The sequence below is a fragment of the Carcharodon carcharias genome, chromosome 17 (assembly GCF_017639515.1).
Source record: "Carcharodon carcharias isolate sCarCar2 chromosome 17, sCarCar2.pri, whole genome shotgun sequence".
NCBI lineage: Eukaryota > Metazoa > Chordata > Chondrichthyes > Lamniformes > Lamnidae > Carcharodon > Carcharodon carcharias.
The window spans coordinates 25,062,453-25,086,853 of record NC_054483.1 but is presented as its reverse complement, the minus strand read 5'-3'; the positions used below and the strand labels follow the sequence as shown (position 1 = coordinate 25,086,853).

General features: G+C 45.0%; 1 protein-coding gene and 1 long non-coding RNA gene across 3 annotated transcripts in view; one reads left to right on the top strand and one right to left on the bottom strand.

Annotated features, from left to right (window-relative positions):
• LOC121289949 (zinc metalloproteinase-disintegrin-like batroxstatin-2) overlaps window positions 1-24,401 on the bottom strand; it is a 54,248-nt gene that overhangs the window by 9,866 nt on the left and 19,981 nt on the right. The window contains exons 9-20 of one of the 2 annotated variants that reach the window (XM_041209961.1): window positions 23,537-23,706; window positions 20,922-21,003; window positions 17,718-17,848; window positions 16,281-16,458; window positions 15,996-16,085; window positions 14,578-14,773; window positions 11,716-11,818; window positions 9,292-9,454; window positions 8,278-8,349; window positions 4,191-4,266; window positions 3,166-3,268; window positions 353-446 (exon numbers count right to left, since the gene is read on the bottom strand). In XM_041209961.1, the coding sequence (XP_041065895.1) occupies window positions 353-446; window positions 3,166-3,268; window positions 4,191-4,266; window positions 8,278-8,349; window positions 9,292-9,454; window positions 11,716-11,818; window positions 14,578-14,773; window positions 15,996-16,085; window positions 16,281-16,458; window positions 17,718-17,848; window positions 20,922-21,003; window positions 23,537-23,706 (1,458 nt within the window). The remainder of the gene's footprint in view (window positions 1-352; window positions 447-3,165; window positions 3,269-4,190; window positions 4,267-8,277; window positions 8,350-9,291; window positions 9,455-11,715; window positions 11,819-14,577; window positions 14,774-15,995; window positions 16,086-16,280; window positions 16,459-17,717; window positions 17,849-20,921; window positions 21,004-23,536; window positions 23,707-24,401) is intronic. The other variant, XM_041209962.1, reaches the window with a different exon arrangement.
• LOC121289950 overlaps window positions 11,178-24,401 on the top strand; it is a 29,062-nt gene continuing 15,838 nt past the window's right edge. The window contains exon 1 of the long non-coding RNA XR_005945678.1: window positions 11,178-11,511. This is a non-coding gene — a long non-coding RNA (uncharacterized LOC121289950). The remainder of the gene's footprint in view (window positions 11,512-24,401) is intronic.

The following is a 24,401-nucleotide window of genomic DNA, read 5'->3' as shown; positions in this document are numbered from 1 at the left end:
GTGTCAGGTTGACTGCATTGCTCTTCAGAGACCTGGCATGACTCAATAGCAGGGTAGCCTCCTTCTGTGCCATAATGAGTATGAGTAAGTAAGGATGGCACAATTGCTTCCCAAAAGGAATTAGTAAGCAGTTGGATTTTTCTAATATATGACAACATTGTGGCTATTTTCAGCCCCCAGTACCGGCTTCTCGTTTCAAGATTCATTCTATTTATTTATTCCTTAAAATACAGAATTCAAATTCTCCAACTGCCATATCAGGGTTTGAACTCACTTTCTCTGGATTACAAATCCAGCAAGATAACTGCTGCGCTGCCATGCCCTGCTACTGCAGAACAGGTGAAGGACTTGCCTGAGGGATGTTGAGTCTTGATACCAGAGGTGTGGCTGGTGCACTGTCGGTGAAGACTGGATTCGAGAGCCCAGACGTTGAAGGCTGCAGGGTCCTAAAGGCAGAGTCAGAAGATCACAGGCAGAAGCCAAAAATGCAACAACAACACTTCATGGTTCAGATGCCCACACCAAGACCTTCCAGCCTGGAAGCCTGGAGTCACTGAGGCAACTCAACATGGCAATGGACATGATGTCTGAGATTATCTTTCCTATCAGATTTTCTGGAGAATCTTAAGACAGGACCACAATGCCCCACAAAACAAATTGACAACAGGAATTCCGGCATTCCATAGTGAAACTGCACTGGGAAAGGGCTGGATGAAGAAAGGTTGGTAATCTATACAGAAGGAAGCAGGTGCTCACAAATACGCCATTCTCGTAGCTTGGGGGTGTGGTTAACAGCACAATACAAATCCTTGTGCCCTCTCAGAGAATGGAACCAGGAACATCACAATGAGGACCTTGCTGTGCTTGTTGTGGAATGATGCATTCCTGTGCCAAGCTAATGGCGTTCTTCACTCCTTCCACGTTCACTGGCAAGAATGTCACTGGTTCCTGTGGTTCTGTCTGAATCGGGATTATGATTTGCTCTGCTCCCCCCCACCCCCCCCCCCCGAGGTTTGACTGTTTTGGAGTGTGTTTCAATTGCAGATTTACAATCAGTACAGGTTGTGACAAAAACATGGTTCATGGTTCATGTTAATATTTTCTGGGAAGCTTATTGTTGTGAAGACAAGGTAATTAAAATGCTAGGCTTTAGCGATTTCCAGAATACCTAAAAAAAAGGCAGTTCAGAAGGTTTGTTTAATTTTGTTTTAAGTTGTTCATGGGATGTGGGTGTCACTGGCTAGGCCAGTTTTTATCACCCATCCCTAATTTCCCTTGTTTAGAGAGCATTTACAAGTCAACCACATTGCTGTGGGTCTGGAGTCACATGTTTGCCAGGCCAGACCAGGTAAGGATGACAGATTTCCTTCCCTAAATGACATTAGTGAACCAGATGGGTTTTTAACAACAACCTGCAATGGTTTTATGGTCATCATCAGACTGTTATTTCCAGATTTTTATTGAATTCAAATTCCATCATGGTGGGATTTGAACCCAGTTCCCCACAGAATTACCCTCAGTCTCTGGATTATTAGCCCAGCAATGATACCACTGCACCATCACCTTCCCTCAATAGAGTCAGAATAGAAGAGATAGAGCCATTAAACAGCAGGTAGGCTTACTTAGTCGGGGAACTCGAGATGTGACGTCTACACTGCTTACAAAGAAGTGCAGTCCAGAGAGATCTTTTGTTTTGGAAGTTGGAGCTAAATTAGCTTAAAAGCATTCAGTGAACCCTGATAGGCTATGTCATATGAAGATGGGTGGAGCTTATAAAGGTTCTCTGGTTCCAATTTATGTGTGTGTTTGCTGGTAGAGGGGGTTAGTTGCAGTTTGGACCTCCTGTGGTTTGCAGCTCACAGAGAAGCCCTGGGAGCTGTTTGCAGGCTCCAGGCAGTGAGGACTCAGAACCCCTAGGGAGCTGAGAAGGTTGCAAGAGGTCACTGGTTTTGGGCGAGGCAGTTAGGGCTTAGGAGAAGCCCTCGGAGCCATTAATAGCTTGTAGCAGCCAGGAAACTGGAGTTTGGAGAAACCTAGGGGCAGCGCCAGCTTAGTGAGGCTCGCGGTTTGCAAAAGAGTTGGCAGTATGCCAGTAATGAGAGGCGGAAGTGCAGCTTAGTGAATCCTGTGGGAGGCTGTCTCAGAAGGAGAGAGTTCACCAACGGGAGGTGAGCAATCAGAGGTAGAGTGGCATTTGAGGGAATTCAGAGGCTAAATCTTTGCAAGTGAAGAATTGAAGTCCCTCATGAGGGAGACAGAATTTTGATTGGATATTATCACTCAGAGTGCTCACTGACTTCTTGGTGAGAAATCCGCGGGATCTGCTTTGGTCACATCTGCCATTTAATGTGCAGTGTGGTGCGTTCGGCCACAGTTTGCCTGTTAATTCATATTGACCTCATAGTAATTCTGAATGTTAGAGTATCAGATAAATATTGTAAATTGTTTACATTCCTGACTTTGTGTAGCAAAGTTTATTGTGTTTGTTTAAAAGTGTAGAAGCTTGTGGCTTTATTCTCTGAGTTGGTAACTGGGATTTCAAACTTTGTTGACTTTAAACAAAAAGTTTACTGGCCTGGAACTGGATCACGACAAGCACGACATTGCAAATCCAGAAGCAGTCCAACCTGTGGAACCAGGAGAGTGGCTTCCTGAAATCAGTGCCATTCCAGTTTGAGATCAGGAGCAGGATAAATCCAGTGACTTGTTACACAAGTCCTGTAAAATGTTCAGGGGGTTTGAGGACAATGAAATGCTTTTCGAAGCGTAGTCACTGCTGTAATGTAGGGAACACGGCAGCCAATTTGCAAGATCCTACAAGCAGCAATGTGACAATGATCAGGCAACCTGTTCCAGTGATTGGCAGGGCACGAGGGAGAGCGCTTCTCTGATTCATGACAATGGGCACTTTTCTGTCCACCTGAGAGGGCAGGTGGGACCTTGGGTCACTGCTGACTGTGCAGCACTCCGTCAGCACTGGCAATGAACTGTCAGCACAGGCCCTGAAGGAAGACTTTCCATCTCAGAGGTGAGACGCTGAGCCGGGGCTGAGACTCCAGATTCCAATTTTGATGAGCTGGCGGTACATGCTACTGTGATTGAAGGTTTTCCAAACTCACAAGCCTTCAACTGGACATCTCCGAATGTCAAGAGAACACCATTTACCTTGGAATGGCTGTGGTTTTCCCTCTGCGTTTCATATACACAAAAGTTGCTATTCCACTAGTTCCAATGAGTAATACCACAATCAGAACTATAATAATTATAGCTGCAAGGGAAATAAAAATAAAAATATATTACCATGGTGACGCATAGCAGGTGGAAAGTTAACCATGAAGTGAAGAATAATATCAGGGTTGGTTGGCACACTAACTTTGGGTTGGTACCCTCTGGCTTGGGCTCTCATACTGCCCATGTTACCAGGAAGGGTGTCCACTCCCACAGCTCAATGAGTTTTGAAACAATGAGTTTTGACTCATGAGGATGAGGCAGTAGCTTAAAACCGTCCCAAACACCAAACTCAAGAGAGCTTGTCATGTCAGGAGTGAGAGGTTTCAGACTCTGTGAACTAGAAGGACTGTTACTCTGCACTGTGCTGTCCTGGGACTTTAGGGTACCAACACTTTGAGGTTAAAAGCCGAGGGATGAGAAAGCTACCCAAACACGAGATCTCATGTTTTAAAACTTGATGGACTACTAAGACGTGAATATCACACAATATCAGCTTAGAGAGCCAAGAGATTGGAAGTAACAGGTCTGACCACTAGTCATAAAGCACCCTGTGACATCCCAAGGACACACTGAGATGCGAGACAATCACAAGTTCTCAGGGTGCGCCCGTGAAATGACGGTAGGGATGTCTTAAGCCAAGATTCCCACATCCATCTGCGTTCAAATGGCTTCCGGAAGGAGTCAGTCCGTGCAGCCGCATTCGGTCAGGACAGGGCTCCGGGACGTGATGCCTCCCACAGCCAGACAGCTGATCTATGCTCAGTGTCTGGGATGAGACGTTTAGAGAGGACGCCCGCACCCCACCACCCACCCCCCCCACCACCCCCTCCCCCCACTGCGCGTAGCCAAACCCCAGCATCCAGGAGAGTGGGAGACCACTGTTTTCACAAATCCGATCAGAAAACCAAGCCTGGTCGCTGCCCCTTTGAGGGAATGAATTGTCATGGTGAAACTCATACCGTATGAAGGGAATGTGCTGGAAAGCTCTGGCGAGAAGCCAGCCTGAAACTGACACTCCCTTAGGTGATTGCAGACCTGGAGAATAAAGAGAAAGGTGTACTTAGAGACCGAGTGCTGACTGAATGCTGGGACAACATGACACAGGGTTGCTAACTCAGATTCACCATAGCCCTGGAGGGTTTGAACCCAAACAGTTTTTCTGACATCTCCGATGTGTTTATGACTTAAGAAGCAAAAGTGTTCACATTAAATAGAAAATAAAAAATTCTGCAATGCTTTTTCTCCTGGTTTTGTCTGTGGGTGAGGAGGGGGGGGTGGTGGGGGTTGTTTATTTTTAATTTTTAGACGCGTGGGCCAGGATTTTACTGCCCATCCGTGACATGTCTCCCCCTGGCCGGATGCAGCAAACCGTTTACATCTCCATCCAGTTGGGCGGGAGAGGCTGTGAAATCCTGGCCATGGGCCGAGACCTTCAGCTGCAACGGGTGAGGGACCAATTTGTAAAGCGTGCCCTGGGATTGTACCACCTCCCTTCCAGTTCTCAAAGAGAGGGCCCCGGGGAGCGGGGAGGTGGGGAGGGGGGGGGGGGGGGGGGGGGGGTGCGGTGGGGAGGAGGGTGGCGGTTTGCAGAACGGGGATCCCGCTCACCTCCAATTAATGTCCCATTAACAGGGCTGCCAGCTGCCTTCTTCCTGGAATATTCACGCTTGGCCTAAATAGCCAAGTGGTTATGGTACTGGGTTTGTAACCCCAAGATCAAGAGTTCAAATCTCACAATGGCAAACAATGTAACTTCATCTGAAACAGATAGAAATGGGTTTGTACTCAAAAGAGTTACAAATTTAAGCTTGTCTAGTGGTTAGGATTTGGCACTCTCACTGCCGCGGCCTGGGTTTAATTCCCGTTTAGGAAATGTCACTGTAGGACCTGGGTTGGAGGGTGTTGCATGCAGCAGTCCCCTATAATAAGAGGATGCATAGGTTCACGGACTCTCAAGACACATGCCCTTTTTGCGGTCTTGTGGAGTCCGTGGACCATGTATACATAGGGTGTTGTAGGCTGCACTCCCTTTTTAGTTACTTGAAAAACCTTTTATTGATGTTTTGTTTGCACTTCAGCCCCACGCTCCTGATCTATGGGCACCCGGTGCAGAAGGGGGTCGGGAAGGAGGAGGACCTCCTCGTGAACCTGCTCCTGGGCCTGGCCAAGTTGGCCATTAACAGGTCCAGGCAGCGGGTGATCGACGGGGGAGTCCCACCCGATTGTTTGTCCCTCTTCCGCGGCTACGTTCGCTGCCGGATGTCCCTGGAGAGGGAGCACGCGGTGTCTGCTGACACTCTCGAGGCCTTCCGTGCTCGGTGGGCACCGCGGGGACTGGGGTGTTTTGTTGAACCCTTTAATCACATTTTGATTTAAAGTTTGTAAGGTTCCTTTAAACTTTGTCCTTGGTTTTACAGCTGACCTGAATTAGGGGCTGTGCCTGATTTATCCCAATTTTGTTGATTTGGTTTTCATTTAAAAGATTATCAAGAGTTCAAATCTCACAATGGCAAAAACTATGTAACTTCATCTGAAACAGATGGAAACGGGTTTGTACTCGAAAGAGTTACAAATATACTAGTGCTTGGCCTGAATAGCCAAGTGGTTATGGTACTGGGTTTATAAACCCGAGATCAAGAGTTCCAATCTTACAACGGCAAACTTTGAAACAATGTAACTGCATCTGAAAAAAAACAGATGGAGTATTCACCGTGGGAGCTGTTGGCTCCATCTGTCGTACCTCATCAAACTGCCTTCTGCCCTATTCCCAATGTGTTCAGAACTAATCAAAGTAAAGGCTCAATAAAAACAATACATATTTTTTTGTTTTATGGACCGAGGGTTTTGGTGATTAATGTTGGATTCCTGGAGGATTGGCAACGCCACTCATTAACCTCCTCGAGGAGCTTGTTTATGGGTTGCAGAGAACTGCAATCTTTTAAAGATGAGATCAGTGAATGCGGAGAGTCAGGTATACTGCTGTCAGGTACAGAGAGAGGGCAGGAGTTCAAGCTGTGGTTTTAATCCTGTAAACTTTCAGGAGCTGAGGGCTCTTGTGCTGGGTCACGCACATGACTCTGCATTTGGCCGTGCAGCCACTTTTGGAAATGATCCGGGCGTTGAGTTGCTGGACTCTGCTTCCGTAATTCAGCGACTGCAGGGCCCTCGAGCCTGCTCTGCCATTTGATAAGATCATGGCTGATCCGATTATAACCTGAAATCTGCATCCCACCCACTGCCGACAACCTATCACTTGCTTAGCAAGAATCGATCCACCTTTGCCTTAAAAATATTCAAAGACTCTGCTTCCCCCACCTTTTCAGGAAGAGAGTTCCAAGGACTGATGACCCTCTGAGTGAAAACATTTCTCCCCTTTCTCTGTCTTAAATGGGCAACCCCTTATTTTTAAAAAGGGGCCCCTAGTTCTAGATTCTCCAACAAGAGGAAATACCCTCTCCACATCCACCCTGTCAAGACCCCTCAGGATTGTATGTTTCAATCAAATCGCATCTTACTCTTCTAAACTCCAGCGGATACAAGCCTAGCCTGTCCAGTTTTTCCTCATAAGACAGCCCACCTATTCCTGCTATTAGTCTGGTAAATCTTCTCTAAACTGCTTCCAACGCATTTACATCCTTCCTTAAATAAGGTGACCAATACTGTACACAGTACTGCAAATGTGGTCTCACTAGTGCCTTGAACAACTGAAGCATAATCTCCCTACTTCTGTATTCCATTCCCCTCACAACAAATGATAATATTCTATTAACTTTCCTCATTACTTTTTACACCTGCATTCTAGCTTTTTGTGATGCATGCATGAGGACACCCAAATCCCTCTGCACCTCAGAGCTCAGCAATCTCTCACCATTTAGATAAAATGCTTCTCTTTTATTCTTTCTGCCAACATGGACAATTTTACATTTTCCCGATCTTTGCCCACTCACTTAATCTATTATATCTGTTTGTAGTCTCCTTATGTCATTTTCACAACTTAGCTTCCGACCTATCTTTGTGTCATCAGCAAATTTGGCAACCATCCCATCTATCCCTTCATCCAAGTCATTTATACAAACTGTAATCAGTTGAAGTCCCAGCACTGATTCCTGTGGCACATCACATTGCAATCTTGAATGGGAAGTGGGTCAGGTTGCCTCTGCATGTTGCCACTTCATGGGGTTTACCCTGCATTGTCCTCTTCTCTCTGAACCAGAAATAGAGGAACTGTGTGCAGAAGGAGCAGTGGACTAAAGGATGTACTCCTGCAGAAAAACAGTCAGCCAGCATGCTTCAGCGTGCCAAGGACTCCCACTCTCAGACTGACAGACACTTAATGTCTTTCCAAGTTCTTCTTCAAAAACAAACATCAAGCCAAAGAGGCAATATGCTGGAGTCATAGGACCCAGTAATTGAGGTACCCTGTCTCAAGGTGAGGAGACATAGGTTAACTTGGCAATGGTATTATTTGAAAGGAGAAGTTAATTGGCAGCTACAGAGGCTGAGAGCAAGGAAGACAGAGAGAGAAAGGGAGAGAGAGAGGGAGACACAGAGACAGACAGACAGAGAGATACACACAGAGAAGTACAGAGGCAGGAAGCAAGAGTTGGACAAACAGGGAAGCAGAGGCAGAGAGAGAGGTGGAGGCAGAAAGGGAGAAACAGACAGAGGGAGAGATGAAGAGAGAGAGAGGGAGAAACAGAGAGAGAGAGGGGGAGAGAGGCAGGAAGGCAGTGGGAGAGACACAGTGAGAGAGAGAAAGACATAGAGAGGGGACCAAGAGAGGAAGACAGAGAGAGGCAGTTAAAAAAATCGGAGCTAAGAATTGTCCAAGACTGGACGAGGAGGGGAATATGCAGTCACCTTACAGCTGGGAATGGCACCATGATCCCAGAATCGAGCCATGGGTGGGGGAGAAAATCAAGACAACTTTACTGGAAGAAGATGCTGGGTCTGAGAGTTCATTTTCAGGAGGAATCAAGCTGAGCTTGGCAGAAACCAAGGAGTGGAAAGGCTAATCAAAAGGATACAGTGACACAGCCATCTTACCGCATGTCCAGGGCAATTGTTAGAACAATTGGCATCGAGTTGAATGGCAGTACATTTTGAGTTGACACATATCTGTAGAGAGGGCAGAATTATTGAGAAGATGGCAGTTATGAAGGAGCATTAATATGGTCAGAAGATTCCTGGGAGCTTGTTAAATAGAGAAAGGGTTATAGATGATGAGGATGTCCTATATAAATTTTCTATCTCATTTAATCAGGCACCATTATTTTTAATAACAAGTGATGAATGCAGTCGTTTCATATTGTTCTACTATGGAGCCTGTAATTTACCAGCACCTGCCAACCTATGAACTTCCCTCAGCAACAGTACTCAGACTCTGGCCATATGAACACTTGGAGCCACACCTCTTCCATTGTTTCATTGATTCAAAATGATAAAGGCTGGAGTGGCTGGCAAGATCGGACTGTTCTCCTTGGAGCAGAAAAGGATAAGAGGTGATCGAATAGAACTTTACAAGATCATGAGAGGTTTTGATGGAAAATAATTGTTTTCTCTGTTAACTGCTGAGTGTGTCAGTTACCAGAGCTCAGAGGTTTCAAATTATTGGGATAGGATCTAGAGGGGAACTTGAGGAGAAATTTATTTTGACTCAGTGTGTTGTGACGATCGGGAAATCTCAACCGAAAACTGGTTGATCTTCATTCCATGATCATTCCGTGGAGCATTTTGGTAGGAAGTTGGACAGGTGTGAAGGAACCTGCAGGGTGTGGGACTCAGCACGAGCCAGCACAACATGATGGGCTGAACAGCCTCACCATGTTCTATAATTGGATGAATAAGATGAAGAAACCGAAAGGGGTGCCAACCTGAGGTAAAGACACACATGGGAAATGGTGGCAATGCACTGATCCTATCAATTGGAGACGTATTGTTGAAGCCGACAAGGTCCGGATTCAGAATGTTTCAAGTGAATTTCACTCTCTCTCAGTTAAAGTAGTTAGTTCATGTATACACTAAGCACATGCCATTCTCATTTCACATTCATTCTATTACCTTGTTGTCTCCGCACTTGGTTCCACTTTGTACCAACCCTCTGCTGATCCCATCCTGGTATAATACAACTTGACAATTTGTGTTCCCGAAGGTAAGCTTACCACTGTTGTAAGGTGGCCGTCTATTCCCACCAACGCAGTTTAATTGTCCACACATGATATCCCTGTAGGCCAAGACAGGAGAATGTTGCAGGTGAGACACAATCATTCCACAGCCCAGCTAGTTATTCTCAGTCATCTAACAATTGCTGAAAAAAAGAGACAAGTTGTCAAAGCTTTTCATCTTGCACTCATCAGGACGGATACCTAGCATACGAAATTTAAAGGGAGCAACTATTTACACTGCATGAGAAAAGAGTGCTGATTGGTTGGCAAGTAGACTCTGATTGGTCAAGGCAATGCCATGGGGAACGAATCAGGAAATGGCTGTCTCCCAAGCTTTTATTTAGTTAAAAAAGGAGCAATGCATGGACACATTCCTTCTGTCTGCAAAGGACAGGGCACTGTGAGTGAATATATGTCGCTTCTAGCACGTGTAAGTGAGCCACTCTGCGAGCCTTACTGATAATCTTAAATTGGTTGTCAGTGTAATTCTTACACTGGATAGTTTAGCAAGTGATGTCCAATTGTGTAATCACAGATGGAGCATGTCTGAACAATGTGCCTTTTTCAACTAAACAAAAACCTGGGGCCAGCCATTCCCTAGTTCATTCCCCATGGCAATGCCTGGTTTGAACTTAAACAAGCGCTTGACAGTTAACTATTCCTTGGTGCAATCTCCATGGCAATGCTTCTGCCAATCAGATTCCACTTGCCAACTAATCAGCACTCTCTTCTCATGCATTATAAATTGTTGTTCCCTTCACTTGTGGCACTCTTGCTTTGACAGCATGTCTCTTGTTTTCAGCAATACTCAAGTTCTGTCCTATAAAATGACTAATTCTCTAACAATGTTGACTCTGTAAGAAAGGGGAGTGCAAATCTGAAACTCCAACACCTCCCAGCCCACCCAGCACCTCCGAAAAAGCTGTTGAGGCTGTGGGTCAACTAAAAATTTCAAAACTGAAATTAACAGATTTTTGTTTGGGAAGGGAATAGAGGAAGAAGAAAACTGGGAAGGTAGATGGAGCTAAGATGCAAATCAGCCATGATCCTAATTGAATGGCAGAACAAGCTTGAGGGGCTGAATGGCCTCTTCCTGTTCCTCCATTCCTGATGCACAATTGCGTCTTTGGAGCTCTTTGGATGCACTGAACACCACGTGCAATAACAGGTATCAGTGAACAAGGTAATATCGGGCAGGATTTCATCCCGCGGGCAGAAGCGTGCCTGACCTGAACGAGAGTGAAGTCATGCGCGATGACGTCGGGCGAGCATCCCGGCGTCATCCTGCTCTCTCGCGATCTTTCGGTCGGTGCACGGGTGAGAGTTGGCAGCGTGCCCGCCGACAATTAAGAGGCCTGTTAAGACCCTTAAGCAATTAATTAAGTTGTACTTATCACTGCCCACTCAACCATTTGGCTGGCGGGCGGGCAAATCGGCCAGGTGGCCTTTGCATTTTTCACAAAACCTCATCCACGGGTGTGGTGAGGTTTCCAACCGTTACTGAAAAAAAAACACAATAAAAAAACTTTTAACATCAGTTTTTACATGTCCCTCTTCATGTGACTAGGTCACGTGTGTGGGGACATGTTTATATAATTTGCAAAATGTTTATTTTTGCATCTAAAATTCACCAGCTCCCTGAGGTAGCTCTGTGCCTTCAGGAAGCTTTCCGTGCACACTCCTCCCGAGCACGCGCAAACTTCAGCACCCTCGCCCTCCTCACGCACTCCCCCCCACCCCACCCCAGCAGCACTGAGGGTTTTCGCAGTTCATGGTCAGAGCCCGATCGTGAGCGGCATTCTGTCTCACAGCCACTCCTGGGCCCACCTGCCCGTCGGAGGGGAAAATCCTGCCCCAAACCTAGACTTCAACGCAGTGCTGTGCTAAGCAAGTGCTTCACTGCCTTTTTAGATGAAACCTTAAACTGAAGTCTCAACTGTGAGGTCAGGAGGGTGCAAAAAAAAAACCGTCCCATGCCACTCTCCTGACATCAGCGAGGAGGTTACTCCAAGGACCTGACCACTATTCATCCGTGAACCGACATCAAAGATGGAACTGTTCTTTTGCCAGTAAGAATTGATTCCTGAACTATGGTACTTTTCTCTCACTCTGATAAGTAAGTTTTGATAATGTTTCTACCCAGTTTCAAAATGCATGATTTGCGAGCTTGCTTTACAGAACTTGACTCCGGATTCAAACTCAAATCATGGATACTGAGGGAGTGAAGACCAGGTTTTTAAGTTGCACTGCATAAGTAAGTTAGAGTGAAGTCAAATTGGACAAGGAATACCTGATGATTCAATTGCTGCTCAGTACTTACTGCCTTTTGCAGGCTTCATAACCATTTGTTGTTTTCTGACAGTGACTGTACTGGTCACCAACTGTATTTCTGCGGAAACAATATTCAGGCCCTGGCTGAGCACCTATTGGTTAAAAAAAAACCCAATGAGTTAAATTAGAATTATCTGCACTTGCCGCAAACAATTTTACTGAACCATGTGAAACTGAAAGTGCAACTGGATTTCAATCACACGAGATTTGAGCCGGAGCAGGCCATTTGGCCCTTCAAGCCTATTCCACCCTTCAGCATGACCATGATTGATTTTCTATCCCAATTCCACCTTTTTTTATTCACTGTCAAGGCCAGCGTTTGTTGTCCATCCCCATTTGCCTTTGATCTGAGTGGCTTGCTAGGCCATTTCAGAGGGCAGTTAAGAATCAACCACGTTGTTTTGGGTCTGGGGTCACATGTAGGCCAAGCCAGGTAAGGATGGCAGATTTCCTTCCCTAAAGGACACTAGTGAACCAAATGGGCTTTTACAGTAATTGATAGTTTCATAGTCACCATTCCTGGGACTAGCTTTCAATTCTAGATTTTATTGTCTTGGTGGGATTTGAGCCTGTGTCCCCTGGGCACTAGCCTGCACCTCTGGATTATGAGTCCAGTGGCATTACCATTACACCACCATCTACAACTTAACCACATTCTCCCCATTTCCCTGAATTCCCTTAGCATCCAAAAATCTATCAACCTCTCTGTTGAAAATACTCAACGAATGAGCATCCCCAGCTCCCTGGGGTAGAGAATTCCAAAGGTCCACAACCCTTTTTGTGAAGAAAGTCCTCGTGGTCTGAATCCTTTTCCTGAGACTGTGACTCTTAGTGGTAGGCTCTGCAGCTGATAGTAACATCCTCTCAGGATCTACCTTGTCAAGCTTTTTCAGAATGTTATTTCTGCATAAGATCCGAAACTCCAGGGAATATTGTCCACATCTACTCAATCATTCCTCATGCAACAATCCCCTCAACAGGAACCAATTTCCCATTCTCCAGGTCAGCACTGATTCAGAAGATGCTAAATTATTTAATCATGCAGGTGGTTTGTGATGCATTACTATGCCAGGCTTCATGATGTCATGTCTGATGATTCTTGTACATGGCAGTGAATTATACTTGTTTCAGCCTTGCAGTGCAGTCCTGCAGAGGTTGGATTTAATAGAGTACTTAACATTATCAGGGGACTTGACAAAGTAGATAGGGAGAAGTAGTTTCCAGAGGAACAAGGGTCAGTAATGAAAGGATGAATTTTCATAATAATTGGCAAAATGCCAGTTGGGCGGGGTGGGGGGGGTGGGGTTTGGGGGGGAGGGGTGGTCGGGGGAGGAATGAGAAGAATATTTTTCGTGCAGCCAATCGTTATGATCTGGAATGCAATGCCCGAAAAGGTGGTGGAAGCAGTTTCAATAATAACTTTCAAAAGAATCCCAATTTCAAAAGGAAGTTTTCCAGATGATAACAGCTGATGACCCATCAACCAATATCGATTATCTGGTCAATATTGTCTTGCAGCGTGTGGGAGTTTGTTCTGTGCAAATTGGCTGTTGCATTTTTTTTAAGTGACCTTAAGTGGCTTCATGTCAAAAAGTCCTTCAGTGGCTGTAAAGCAATTCCAGGATGTCCCTTGGCACTATATAAATGCGAGTCTTTCGGATCCAGCATCTGACATATCACATGGATCTAAACCTGTGAAATAGCAATCAACCATTTACTAGGTGTATTTTTTGCTGCACTGGTGTCTCCACAAAACTTCGCATTCTCCCTCTTATCCTTCCTCAAGCACATGGAATGAAACACTTCAGGCTCTTAGGTGCAAGATGTAACCCAAATTATTCAATTGGGATGTAAAAAAGTAGCCTTATTGCTGTCACAAATATATTCATAAAATATATGTCGAACAACAGCTAAATCATTCAGTAACTTCAGTCAGTCATCCCTTCCTTCTTTATTCACGAGTTACTTTCTGCCCCCTTTGCATTTTAATTTTGATAATTGATGCTCCCCATTTCATAACTCTTTTGAAACAATTAATCCATCTTTGGTTAACAATACTTCTGTCCTTGTTGCAATACTTAGTTTCCATGGTAATGTTGCAATTCATTTTACCAGAGCCAGGAGAGGAGCAGAATTTTTTTGCACATCGAATTGATGCAATCTGCTTCCAGAGCTGCCTGAAAGGACGATGGAAGCAGTTTCAGTAACAATCTTCAAAAGCGAGCTGGATAAATACTTAAAAAAGAAAGACTTGCAGAGTTGTGGTGAAGAGTGGGACTCATTTATGATTATGCAAGGATCTGATGGGCTGAATGGCTTCCTTCTGTGCCACACAATCTAAGGCGCACATCATGTGGAACTAGTAGCAAATGTTAATGTCATGTCAATTACTTAGTTAAAGTTAAGAGAAACAGGTGGTGGGTATTAAATAGCTTTGAGCTGATATAAATAGGGGATGGCTGGGGCACTGGGTTATGTGGGAAGAGAGCTGCGAGACGGAACAAGACACTAAACTCTCTCAATAAAGAAAAGCTCTGTGTCTTGTTTTCAGCTTCACTAATCGGGTTGGATCCTATTAACATCAGACTTGCCAATATCCCTCGAAACAGCTCAAGGATAACCCCAGCTGATTGTCCCTCTGAATTGTATGAGTTCTCTTGGGGGGCAGGCAGGAAAGTGGATCTGAGGCCACAATCAAATCAGCCAGGGTCTTATCAAACAGTGGAGCAGGCTCTATGGGCTGAATGGTCTACCCCTGCTCCTAATTGTGTATTCTTGCGAGCACCAGCCCACATTCAAGCTGTATTCGGACATTTTGTTAGAATGACAATTTTTCAAGGTTTGAACCTACCTGTTCCCCATAGAGAGACACACTGCTCCTGATGACTTGGGCACTTTCCATTGTAACAGATGCCTGTATTTCCCTGACAGGGAGTTCCATTCATAAGGAACATGTCTTTTGGGCAATCACCAGACTTGCCATCACAGGTCTCTGCGAGGTCACAATCATCCTTCACCCTCCTGCACAATGAACCTGCTGCTTTAAACTAAGAATGAGGAAAGAAAGCAGATTTCTTAGCTCTTTCTATAAAAGAGTTATAAGAAGACTGTTAGTTTATGATGAGTGGTTTAAGTCAGAACATTTGAACTGGGATCTGATAGCAAACAAATTTAGAAGACAAGATTGTAGGTATCAAGACCAGACAGGGAGTGAGAGAAAGAGAGAGAGATGAAGAGAGAGAGAGTGAGGGCACTCATGAAACATATCGGGGTAGGAATGAAAGTTGATAGGTTGAGAGAAAGAGAGAATTTCAGATTAGGAAAGAGGTGACAGTAGGAGGAACATCACACGCAGTCAGGAAGAAAGATGTTATAAAGAGTGAATGAGAGACATTGGGAATGAGAGACAGTGTGAGAATTAGGAACATACCTAAACCAAAAAGGGAGATCAGCACAAATTCAAATGATGGCAGCGAGGTAGGTCGGGGGTGGGGGGGGCGGGGGTGGTGGTGGTGGAAGAGAGGGAAGGAGGCGGGGGGAAAGAGATGGGGGAGAAAGGGAGATGCAGAGTAAGAGAGGTGGGGAGAAAGGGATGGAAAAAGGAATATTCTTGTTTTTCTAAGGAGGGAGGTAGATTTTCTTCCTTGATATTCAGCTTATAACAAGCTTTCCTTTGTTCTGTTATCACAACAGTCTGGAGAGGGAGGCTGACTCTCATCTGATCAAGAGAAAAGAAGTCTTTCTAATGAACAGGACCAGGACATAATGGTGCTAACAGATTACAGTCTGAATGGGAGACCATCAAACAAAAAGGGTCAACTTATGGATCTAATAGTTTACTGCTTTGCCCTATTGTTTTCCCAAGAGGAATTTTACCGGAGATCTGGGAAGATGCACAATGGATCAGCACAGTGCTCTTTTCTCCCACAGATACCATTTTCAACCCATAACTCTTGACGCTACTCCCTGAATTCAGTTGCCAATCACACAGCTCTTGACCACCCTTTCCAGCCAGAGTGTGGGCTGAAGGGTCTCAGAGGTAGAACGCGACAATGGACCTGGTGACAAATTAGTTTGAGCTCCCCAAGAAGGTGGTCATTGGCCCATTGAGCTTTCAACCTCATTTTGCATTTGCTGCCGCCCCCCACCCCCCCCAACTGTGAAGGAGCCATTTTGTGAATGACGTGATTCTAGATTCTTGGAAGGATGAAGGAAGCTCAAGAGGAGGCGGTCAGCAGAAGGAAAGCAAAGCGAAGAGAATGGAAGTACCTTGCAGTCCTGGCAGCATGCACCATCTGCACACTGTGCTGCTTCTCGTCGGCGGCAGGTCCGAGCGTCACAGCATTGATTTTGGCACTCCTGTGGATATCAAAACTGCATTAGGGTCAAATACCATCACTACCAGCCAACATACACATTGACTACAAGACAGGAGAGAAGGTCTGTTTCCAATAAAAAGTCAGTGGAAGGGCAGCGAGGGAGGGTGGGTGTGCGAGGGAGAAATTGCAGGTTTATTCCTCAGTCAGGAAACTGAAGCGATGAGCCAATACTTGCCATTGGGCTACCACAATCACACTCTTCTCCTTTTTCTAAGAACCGATTACCACAGATTGGGTTTGACACAATCTCATCTTGTTTGGGAATGTCACGTAGACATGAAGCTGTGTGGCTGAGCACAAAGCTTTGAAAATGCTGGTGACTGCAGGAACTGAACTCGGTTGGTAACTTAGAGCTGTAATAAGAACAGGAAGAACTTGTATTATAAAGTAGCTTACTCAGCATGTCCCATAGTTACTTTACAGCCAATCAACTATTTGTTGAGTGTTGTCATTGCTGTCATATAACTTAGACAGTGAACACATTTTCTTGGTCTGTCAGACCATTAACACAGAAGGCACTCTGGATAAACACCAATTGGTTGAGTCCTGCAGTTGAGATAAAGTTTGTACCCTTAAATTCACAACTTTTACTTCACCATTATCCTGTTCATTAGAAAGACCTCCTGCTTCCTCCTCCATCTCTCGACCAGCCTATCTGCCACTGCCAACCATACCTTAGCCGCCTTCACTTTGGGGTACACCACTGCAATAAAAAGCAAAATACTGCAGGTGCTGCAAACTGGAAATAAAACCAGCAAGGACTGGAAAACCTCAGCATATCTGGCAGCATCTGTGGAGAGGGAAACAGAGTTCATGTTTCCAGTCCAATATGACTCTTTGGAACTGAGCTTTGGAATGGGTTTGCGAAGGAGAGTCACATTGGACTTGAAATTCTAACTCTGTTTCTCTCTCCACAGATGCTGCCAGGTCTGCTGAGTTTTTTTTCCAGCACTTTCTGGATTATACCATTGCTCTCCTTTGGTTTGCATCAATGAGACAGCAGTGCTTTAAGCCATCCAAGAACTCCAGGGTGAACAGGATGTCAGCAAAGTAAAGCAATGAAGAAGAAATCCAGCCGAGCTGGCTGCACTTTGTGGGCTGGGCGGTCAGGACTCGGTGGCTACATGATACCCAAGGGAAATAAATTACACGCTCAAGTTTAACAACAGAGGACCCACCAAATACACAGGAGACATAAGGCTGCACTGAATGGGTGAGACATTCCTTAAAACAGCATGTGATAACATTTTTCTATGATTTATCAGGTTCTGCAATGGATCAAATTATTTCCTGTCCAAATCCGATGGTTGTGTTTCAAAGAAAACAAAATTGGCTGTGACAGAGTTGGAACAAAAACTCACTGAGCTGTTTCCGCTCCTCTGTTATGTATTAAGACTACATTCATTTAAGTCAACCATTGTCTCCATCGGCCTTTTGTTTACCAGTGTGTGAAGAACTGAGGCTCCTATTGACGGGGCAGTGTGGATGTGGAAGAGAATAACTCCAGTCATTAAATGTAGGAGAGGTGTAAGCACAAAGGTATTTCCCCCAGGGCCTTTATCATGTTGTCACATAACAATCTTTTATCTCAAGGCAAGGAAATAAATTATACCTCAAGACCGGAGACATGATGCAGGTATTGGAATTACATGAGCACGTGTTATCATCATGATTCATGCCAAGATTGTGACCCATCTCGTGTGCCATTGTTGATGCAACTCCATGAACATTTTTTGCGTGATCCTAGGAAGAAGTTCATCGTTTAAGACAGGTAGACAGCTCCATGTGCAACAGATCAGAAGTGAGTTGAATGCCAGGTGACAGCAATGTCTCACCCTGGCTGCCATTCAACAGTGACTGAACAGCCTGGGTCATGAGAAAACCCGCCATTCTGCCTCGCGCTTCTATTTTTCATCAAATGTAGTGCCACCAAAGGTTATATGGCACATTTCTGCCCCTGCCCTAGCTCATCACCTGCTGAATCCCTCATACACCCTAATCCAGACTTGACAATTCCAAGATAAAAACAAAAAAACTGCGGATGCTGGAAATCAAAAACAGAATTACCTGGAAAAACTCAGCAGGTTTGGCAGCATCGGCAGAAAAGAAAAGAGTTGGTGTTTCGAGTCCTCATGACCCTTCCACAGTTCTGTGGAAGGGTCATGAGGACTCAAAACGTCAACTCTTTTCTTTTCTGCCGATGCTGCCAGACCTGCTGAGTTTTTCCAGGTAATTCTGTTTTTGTTTTGACAATTCCAATCCTCTACTGGCTGCCCGACCACCTTCCAGCTTCGGTAAACGTCAGCTCATTCAAACTCAGTTGCCTTGTACCTTGACATGCAGGTCCTATTTACCAAGCAAACCTGATCTTACTGACCTAGGCTGCCTCACAGCCCAGCAGTGCCTCAATTTTAAATTTCTCATCTCTTTTTTTCAAAACACTCCATGGCCTCACTCTCTCTCTGAAACATCCTCTGGCCCTATATCCCACTGAGGCCTCTGCATTACTCCAATGCTGACCTCTCACATCACTTCCATCACTCCCCACCTTTGGTGGCCTTGTCTTCAGCTGTTTGGGTCCTAGACTCCGAAATTCCCTCCTTTCTGCCTCTCCTTCCTCTTTAAAACCTACCTCTTTGACCATGCTTTTGGTCTACTGCCACAATAGCTTCTCACGTGACAGTGAGAAATTGCATCTGAAACACTCTTGCGAAGCACCATGGGAATGTGGACTATGTTAATGGTACTGTACAAATGCAGGTTTTTGTTGTGTGGAGCAAAAGCAGCAGACTGTGCTAGAATTCCCAACGCATGGTGAGGGTTCGGGGGTGGAAGGGGGCAGGGGTAGAGCAGGGGCAGCAGTGGGGCGGAGGTCCTCTGTGAACAGGTCCTATAGGCACTGTGACCAACTTTTTGTTATCTGGGGTGTGACTGAGAGGCATCAACAAATGTTAAGGTAACTTTCTTGTTGAACACTGCAATAATTTGATTGTTCAATTGATATAAATTCCACATCACTGAGTGAGTGACAAGTTCCAGCAAGGAGAGTTGGCGTATTTCCAAGTCAGACAGTATTACTATCAGTGAGTGGTGGGTTATAAACTGTCAGTCAATTTAAATGAACTATTAAACAAGGTTCATTTAAAAAAAAATTGTGCAGTCCATGAATCAGGGGTACTGTCTTTGAACTTCTTTTTAAAAAAGATCACTTGTTCTCACTGTCTTCTTCATCCTCTTTCTACCACCCAGAACTCACACTGAAGAATTCAGTGTGCTCCTGCCAAGCTACTCCTGAACTGGCACAGTGGCAGCATGTCTCCATTTTCTTCACTGGCAGGTGTCCATCACTCCCCTCCCCACGATCTTGATCAACATAGGAAATAGAAGCAGGAGTAGGTCATTCAGCCCATCGAGCCTGCTCTGCCATTCAATATGATCAGGGCTGATCGTCCACTTCAATGCCTTTTTCCCCACACTATCGCCATATCTCTTTACATCATTAGCATTTAGAAAACTGTCAATCTCTGCTTTAAACACACTCAATGACTGAGCTTCCATGGATCTCTTTGGGTGGAGAATTCCAAAGATTTACAACCCTCTGAGGAGAGGAATTTCTCCTCATCACCATCCTAAATGGCATCCCCCTTATTTCGAAATTGTGTCCCCTGGCTCTAGACTCCCCAACCAGGGGAAACATCTTACCTGCATCTACCCTGTCTATTTAAGTATTTTGTAGGTTTCACTGGGAGTACCGCTCATTCTTCAAAATTCCAGAGAATACAGGCCCATTTTCTCCAATCTCTCTTCATAAGACAGTCCCGTCATCCCCAGAACAAGTCCAGTGAACCTTCATTCCACTCCCGCTATGGCAACAATATCCTTTCTGAGGTAAGGGGACCAACACTGCACACAGTACTCTAGGTGTGATCTAACCAAGCTTCTTGAAGCAATTGAAGCAAGACTTTGCTACTCCTGTACTCAAATCCTCTTGTGATAAAGACTAACGTTCCAGTAGCCTTCCTAATTGCCTGCTGCACCTGCATGTTAGCTTTCAGCAATAGGCTTATTGATGAGGACTCCCAGGTCCCTTTGTATATCTACACTTTCTAATCTCTTACCATTTAAGAAATACCCTGCACATTTGCAATGCTTAACACATAAGGAAGCAGAGATGCAGAATGAGATTACAAACATCTCACTGGGTTGACCAAATTGCTCGTAGATCACTCTCCAAATGCGTCATATCCACCCTGTCGATGACTGAATATATATATGTACTGGTTTCTGACCCAGCCTAACGTTTAAGGTCTGGACACCAGCCATTAATATCATGATAGGAGGTGGACAACCGCCTGCAATTAATCAATTCATTAAGACTTTTCATTCATTTTGAACAATGCAGGGGCCAGACATAAGATTTGGATCAGGACATTCAGCCCCTCGAGCCTGTTCACAGAATCATTATGGTGCAGCAGGAAGCCACTTGGCCCATCGTGTCTGCACCGGCCCTCCAAATGAGCAACTCACCGAATTCCATTCTCCCACCTTCTCCCCGTAAACCTGCGCATTCTTCCTTTTCAGTTAACAGCCTAATTCCCTTTTGAATGCTTCGATTGAACCTGCTTCCACCAAATTCTCAAGCCATGCATTCCATACCCCAACCACCCGCTGTGTGAAAAAGTTTCCCCTCCTATCACTTTTGCTCCTTTAACTAATGATAACCTGTGCCCTCTGGTTCTCGATCCTTTCATGAGTGGGAACAGTTTCTCCCGGTCTACTCAGTTGCACCAGAAATTGAGTGAAGTGTGCAACATACTTGATTGATAGCTCCAGAGCCTCCTGTGCACATCGCACTCACTTGGGCCAAGCCAATTGTGTCTCCAATGAAATCCAGATAACTAGAAAAAAGTAACACAAAATATGCTGATTCTTTGTTCCCTCTGTGACAATAAGTATCTTTCTCAGAGATAACAAGTTATTCACCTTTTCAAAAATGTTTTGCTTTGGATACGTCTGGCTTCCTGAAGAGGAGAGATGACAACACTGAGAATGAAGTGCTTTTCCATCTCTGTTTGGGGTGGTGAACATTGTACAGGATTTTCAGCCCAAATACATCCAGCACCAAACCCAAGGTGATCCTTTTCTACTCTGCTCCAGTAATACGTCTTAACCTTGTCCTCAATTCAGCACTATTGACCTGATTGGCTCCGAGGGTCATCGTACCTCAGTCAGTAGCACATTTGCGCCTGAGTCACAAGTTTCTGTGTACAAGACATAGTCTATGAGTTGAGCATCATAGTCCAGGCTGACACTCCAGTGCAGTAATGAAGGCATGCTACATTGTCCCAGGTGTTGTTTTAGATGAGATGTTAGCTAAGGTCTGTCTTACTCCACCCCAGTTGGAAGAATTCCAAGATCCCAGGTCATTATTTCAAAGAACAGCATGGCTGTTTTTTTATTCATTCATGGGCATCGCTGGTTAGGCCATCATTTATTGCCCATCCCTAATTGCCCTTGAGAAGGTGGTGGCAAACAGCCTTCATTAACTGCTGCAGTCCGTGTGGCATAGGTACACCCACAGTGCTGTTAGGAAAGCACTTCCAGGATTTTGACCCAGTGACAGTGAAGGAACAGCGATATATTTCCAAGTCAGGATGGTGAGTGACTTGGAGGGGAACTTCCAGGTGATGGCATTCCCAGCTATCTGCTGCCCGTGTCCTTCTAGATGGTAGTGGTTGTGGGTTTGGATGGTGCTGTCTAAAGAGCCGTGGTGAGCTCCTGCAGTGCATCTGGTAGATGGTGCACACTGCTGCTGCTGTGCGTCAGTGATGGAGGGAGTGAATGTTTCAGATGGTGGATGAGGTGCCAACAAAGCGGGCTGCTTTGTCCTGGATGGTGTTGAGCTTCTTCAGTGTTGTTGGAGCTGCACTCATCCAGGCAAGTGGGCAGTATTCCATCACACTTCTGATTTGTACCTTGTCGATGGTGAACAGGCTTTGGGCAGTTAGGAGGTGAGTTACTCATCACAGGATTCCTAGCCTCTGACCTGCTCTTCAGCCACAGTATTTATATGGCTAGTCCAGTTCAGCTTCTGGTCAATGGTAACCCCCAGGGCATGATAGTGGGGGATTCAGTGAAGGTCATGCCATTAAATGCCAAGGCATTACCTTCGTTGAATCCCCCACTATCCCTGGTGTCCTGGACAATATTTGATCCCTCAATTATCACTGAAACAGATTCTCCAGTTATCTTTGCATTGATGTTTGTGGGAACTTGCTGTGTGCAAATTAGATGCAATGCCTGTATGACAACAGTGCCGACACTTCAAACAGTACTTCGTTGGCTGTGAAGCACTTTGGGATGTCTGGTGGTCATGAAAGGTGCTATAGAAATGCAAGTTCTTTCTGCCTTTCTTTCTTTTTCTGACAGAGATACTGTCCTGTGTGTGGAAAGAATTCAAACCTTGGTTTAATCCTCTCAGGGCACCTGTGCTCATCCTGAGGTGTTTTGCATTTTTGTTTAAATCAGTGGGAAGTGGAAAGCAATTTTGAAGATAGGGGAACAACAGGAAGAATATCCAAAGACAACCAGGCTATGTACGATTTGCCATTTTATCCTGGATGCTGTCTGCTGCTGCCTAAAATCGGCAATGACTACAAACATCAGGACTTCAAACTGAATCCAGCAGTTCTCAACGTGAATAAGTGAACTTAAGAAATAGGAGCAGGAGTAGACCCCAGAGCCCCTCGAACCTTTCTCTGCATTCAATACAATTATTGCTGATCTTTGGCCTCAAAACCATTTCTCCACCTGTTCCCCATTTCCCTTGATCCGCTTAATGACCAAAAATCTATTCATCTCAGTCGTAGACATACTCAATGACTGAACATCCATGGCTCTCTGAATGAATAAATTTCTCCTCTTCTCAGCCCTGTGACTGACCCCTTATCCTGAGCTGATGCTCCATCATTCTAGATTCTCCAAACAGTCTCCCAGTATCGATCCTGTCAGGCTACTAGCCAAGAGGTGATAAATGGATCCCAAGCCAGACAGTGGAATATGAAATTAGATGCAAATTATTTTCTTGATAATTCCTTTCATTACAGAACACAACATTACATATGTGTGCCTGTTATAAAGACTAAAGCCATTGTCCCAGTGATCTCTCTTTATAAGTGCTCGAAATATTTAAGTCAACAAAGTTATTCACCTGTGTAGCTGAACAATATAATTAACATATTGTTAAAAAGAGTCACCTATTTTTATTTACCATGAGTTTATGCAGGGGTCGGCAAAGGCTGAGTGGGGCGAACGTTTCACTGTAAGAGCAACACTGCCACTGCACACCTGAATATTCATGTTCCCCTTTACAACAAAAAAACCTCAGAGGCATGTGGGAGCTAGGTTCCTCAAGGTGACACCGGTACTTACGTAATAAATTGGATGTTGTCGTGTTGTTTCCTTGGCAGCAGCTTTGTCCTGCGCCACTTCAATATGCTCGTCAGAGTTTTGTCGGCTTCCTTTTGGACGAGTATTTGATCTCCATTGGACCAGATCTCCAGGCCAATCAAAGCCACGTGTGTCCTCAATGGTTTGTAAAGCTATGGAAAAGTGGGAGACATAATTATTTTCTATATTGGATTAAAATGCTTTGAGTTAATAGTGCTGCCTGGCCCACAATATAGCAATAAGTGGAGAATGCTGCTAATGTAACACTGGTTATTCTGACTGGCTCCAGAGATGATCCTGTAAACTCCCCCAGACTGTTACACAATGAACATGTCAGACTGATAAACTCTTTGTTCCATCTTTGCATGAAGAAGGTTTGCATAAAACCTTTGCAGGTGGAAATGTTTTGGATAGGGCCCTGCCCAGCACGATTGTCCTTTGGCAGCAGCGCTCGTGGTTTTCCCATCAGCACCGTGTGAGAGCAAGGTTTCTCGCCAGTTAGCGTGATGCCCAGAGCCTTGAGGCCCCCAGCTATAAGTAGACAGTGTGAACAAAACACAACTGATCAGTGAGAAACTGGAAGTGAAAATGCAGGTTCATGTAATAGGCAAGAGCCTGTAGTAGGAGGGTCTGGCACATTCAGGGTTAACGTAGGACAGTACCGCCCACACAGCGATGGAGGAAGGCACATGACCCAGGCCTAGGGTCAGTGTGGTGTTGGCTAGAGATCTAGGATGGAGGTAGCTCCCTGTCTGTATCTTTTACTGTATATAGTTACAAGTAGTTAATAAAGACTTGATTTTAACATATAGAATACTACCAAGTCTTCCTTAACAGACAGGTTCTG